The sequence below is a fragment of the Nilaparvata lugens genome, chromosome 11, assembly GCF_014356525.2.
Source record: "Nilaparvata lugens isolate BPH chromosome 11, ASM1435652v1, whole genome shotgun sequence".
NCBI lineage: Eukaryota > Metazoa > Arthropoda > Insecta > Hemiptera > Delphacidae > Nilaparvata > Nilaparvata lugens.
Genome location: NC_052514.1, coordinates 11,714,469 through 11,718,069, shown reverse-complemented (window position 1 = coordinate 11,718,069; position 3,601 = coordinate 11,714,469). Strand labels below are relative to the sequence as shown.

At 39.0% G+C, this 3,601-nt stretch overlaps 1 protein-coding gene across 1 annotated transcript; it reads left to right on the top strand.

The window, feature by feature from the left end:
* Positions 1-566: 566 nt before the first annotated feature.
* Positions 567-1,952, top strand: LOC111044985 (G-protein coupled receptor moody; the record flags this gene model as incomplete). Its single annotated transcript, XM_039437587.1, is given in 1 exon segment — positions 567-1,952. A coding segment is annotated over 1 exon segment (1,290 nt), but the record flags the coding sequence as incomplete, so codon positions are not given.
* Between the last annotated feature and the right edge of the window lie 1,649 nt (positions 1,953-3,601).

The window sequence follows — 3,601 nt, the reverse complement described above, 5'->3', positions numbered from 1 at the left end:
CATTCATGCACCGAACTTTTTTTTAATTTCACACAGTATTCAAAGTGGGTTCTAAACATATTCTGAGAAAATTTCAACTTTCTAACCTTCGTAGAAACAAAATGACAACATATTGAAAATTTAAATGATTGGTAAAATTCTCAATATGCTGCCATTTTATTTCTACGAAGGTTAGAAAGTTGAAATTCTCCCAGAATATTTTTAGAACCCACTTTGTAAACTGCGTCAAATACAAAAATATTTAATTTCCTAGAAATTGAAAAATTTAATGAATCAGTAAAATTTTCAATAGGCCGCTATTCTGTTCCTACAAAGGTTAGGTAGTTGAAATTTTCCCAGAATATTTTAAGAACCTACTCTGTAAACTGTGTAAAATTTGAAGTGTTTGGTGCATGAATGGACACGTAATATAAAATTAAACGTGTAAACCTCTTGTGGAACACGGTGTATATTTACAAACTGTTCTGGCTTAATTGAATATTATTTTGTCCAGTGTTGACTTTCTTAATCACGATGCCTTGGAGTAATCTGAATTTTCTCTATGCAGACTGTACCGACACCAGTACCTTGGGATGATGGTTGCCTGTACCTGGGTATCCGGCTTCGGAGCTCTGGTTGCCACCTGGTTGGGCCGCTGGGGCAGATTCGGTCTCGACCAGCAGATAGGCTCCTGCTCCATCCTGCCGGACGCGCAAGGCCGCTCCCCCAAGCAGTTCCTCTTCATGGTCGCCTTTGTCATTCCCTGCATCTGCATCGTTGTCTGCTACGCGAAAATATTCTACATCGTCCGCCGAACTGCCATGAAGTCCAGACTCACCAACAATGCCAGGAACAACAATGTGGCAGTCGGCTACCCTATGCCGACAAGTAGTACTACTAGCAGTAGTGCTCTAAACTCGGCTAGTACTAACTTCACCACTGCTTCAAATCGTCCTGGAGGGTTGTTCTCGAAGAACTCCTCAGGGTTTGCAGCTTACTATACTCGGGGTAGTGGCCGATCGAAGCTGTTGAGGAAAAACCGCAGACCCAGTTATTCAATCGGAGAAGATTCAGCTGTGGGGTCCAGCAGTACTGAGGCGCCATCTTTCTCCACCACTGAGAAATCATCAAGTCTCACGGAAAACGGGAATTCAACATCAACAACCACCACAACATACGATATTATCCCAGTGATCAGGATGGTGACAATACAAACTGATCTACCTGACCCACATCTACTCTCTCCTAATAAAAGTGTGGTCCTCCCAGATGTGTCCTCATCATCGGGGATCGAGAATCCTCTAGGGGATGATGAGAGGGATGCAGTGTTGTCGCGTAGTGTGACACCCACTTCGATGTGCGGTTCCTCACATCCGGCCTCACCGACACCGTCTAGGCGGCGGAGTATCAACCGGAAACGCTACCGGAAGGAGCGGCTTCCTTCCGCAGTGGTCACCACCACTCTCTCCCACATCGGCGCTGTCTTCCGGCGAAGCAGTCAACTCTCCCGCAGTCCTCGGAGACCCAGCTCGGCCGCCCCTCCCACCCCGGGCAAAATGACCGCCAAGGACCGCAAACTGCTCAAAATGATCCTCGTCATCTTCGCGTCGTTCGTCACCTGCTATCTTCCCATCACCGTTAGCAAAACCACTTTCCGGCACAACAGCATGGAGACAAGATGGCTGAACATTGCTGGGTACATTCTTATCTACCTCACCACATGCATCAACCCCATCATCTATGTTGTCATGAGTTCTGAATACAGACAAGCCTACAAGAATCTGCTGATGTGTCGCACTGGAGACAGCAGTTCTCACAACAATGGAGCTCATGGTCACAATAATCAACCACACAATAACAATAAGAACCGTGGATGACATAAGGAGAGGCTCAAAATGACCGTCATAAAATAAACTATTCTTTCTATTGCTGTCAAAGGTGCGGTTGCACAAAAGCCGGTTAAATTTTATCAATGATTAATTTCACGAGAACCAATCAGAGAAGGCCTTTTTGATAAGACGGCTTCTCTGATTGGTACTTGTGGGATTAATCTCGGTTAAAATTTAACCGGCTTTTGTGCAACCAGCACAAAGTCAGTAGTTTCTAGTGATAAGTATGAATGATGAATGAGTTAACCAGAGTCCCAAAATAATCATTATTATTATTCGGTCTAATGTCATCCAGAACTGTCAAAGTAAAGTGAAAATAAAGGAGAGTTGACCATAAAATAACGATTATTATCAATGTAATCAACTTGAAAGGGAATATGAATTTTATCATGTCTTCCTCTGTCATCTCCTCTGGAAGTTGAAATGTTAAAATTCATATAATTGAAGTACGTATGAAAATATAAATGAAAACAATTAGAAGGAAAACAATAATGCTAAAATTTCATTGATTTCAGAAGATGATCATGGCAGATTATGCATCTTGAATCTCTCATTCGAATTGTAGAATTATGAAATGTGGACTATGATACTGCTAGACACTCAAAGTGTCTATAATTCGAGAACGGTTGCAGATACGGCTTTTAAACCTATTCCCTTGGATTCCTCGACTAAAAATACATGGTAGGCTATTTGATATGTAACTCAACATATGAAAATTTGTTGATAAGGCCTTTTCGCTTAGCAGGGCAGTAACTATCTGAAATCCAGGGTGAATCGATATATTCATCTATTTACCAATGGATAAATAGACTTATACTTGCATCGTTTCGATGATAGTCTACTTTTAACAACAGCTACATATTTATCATAGTTATTATACAATAGTTGAACTGTTTTGAAATTGAAATGATATAATATTTTGTTTTATTGTGTGGAAAAATGAGACATGGAATAAAAGGAGAAAAGTTATACATAGCCTATTACAGGTAATGGTTTCTTTATCCATTTCGAGCTGCGATGTATTAACACATTTTTTTCTGTGTATTTCACACGACATGCAGTCAAATATTAAAGTAAACAATCAAAAACTTAATGACTGTGAGTTAGCAGTCAGTAAGTGAAAGTTTTTGATTGTTTTAATTGAATATTTGACTGCATGTCTGTGAAAAACATAGAAAAAGTGTGTTTATTCATATTGTTACAAAAATTGTTCCCAAGTTAGCCTACAGAGAATAATGCATTATTTTTAACTGCACAATGTGAAAGAATAGTTCATAAATTGAGAGCATAAATCTCAAATTCTTTGAAGATCAATCTTTGTGAGCCGTTTCATATCTTCCCCAGTGGAATGAAAGTGACCGTACTTGAACGTGGCAATTAGATGAGTTCTAATTAGTTTTGTTCACAATAACTTAGTTTAGAGGATTTTTGTGTATTGAGGATAACCAAGACGAGTAAATGAGTTATGAAAGATTTTGTAATTTGAATTGGGAGAATGTATGTTACCAGCTATCATGAAAGACATTTGGATCCGAATAGTGTAGTTTAATAATAAACTGGAGTATCAGTAGGCCTAGATATAGATCGTATGTATTACTACAATAAATACATAATTATTACTGTAGCCGTAAGAAAGAACTGATAACACAAGTGAATTATTTATAAAGATCAGTTGAAAGACACAGTATAATTACCAGTACCTAATAATAATAATAATAATGATTAGAATATCT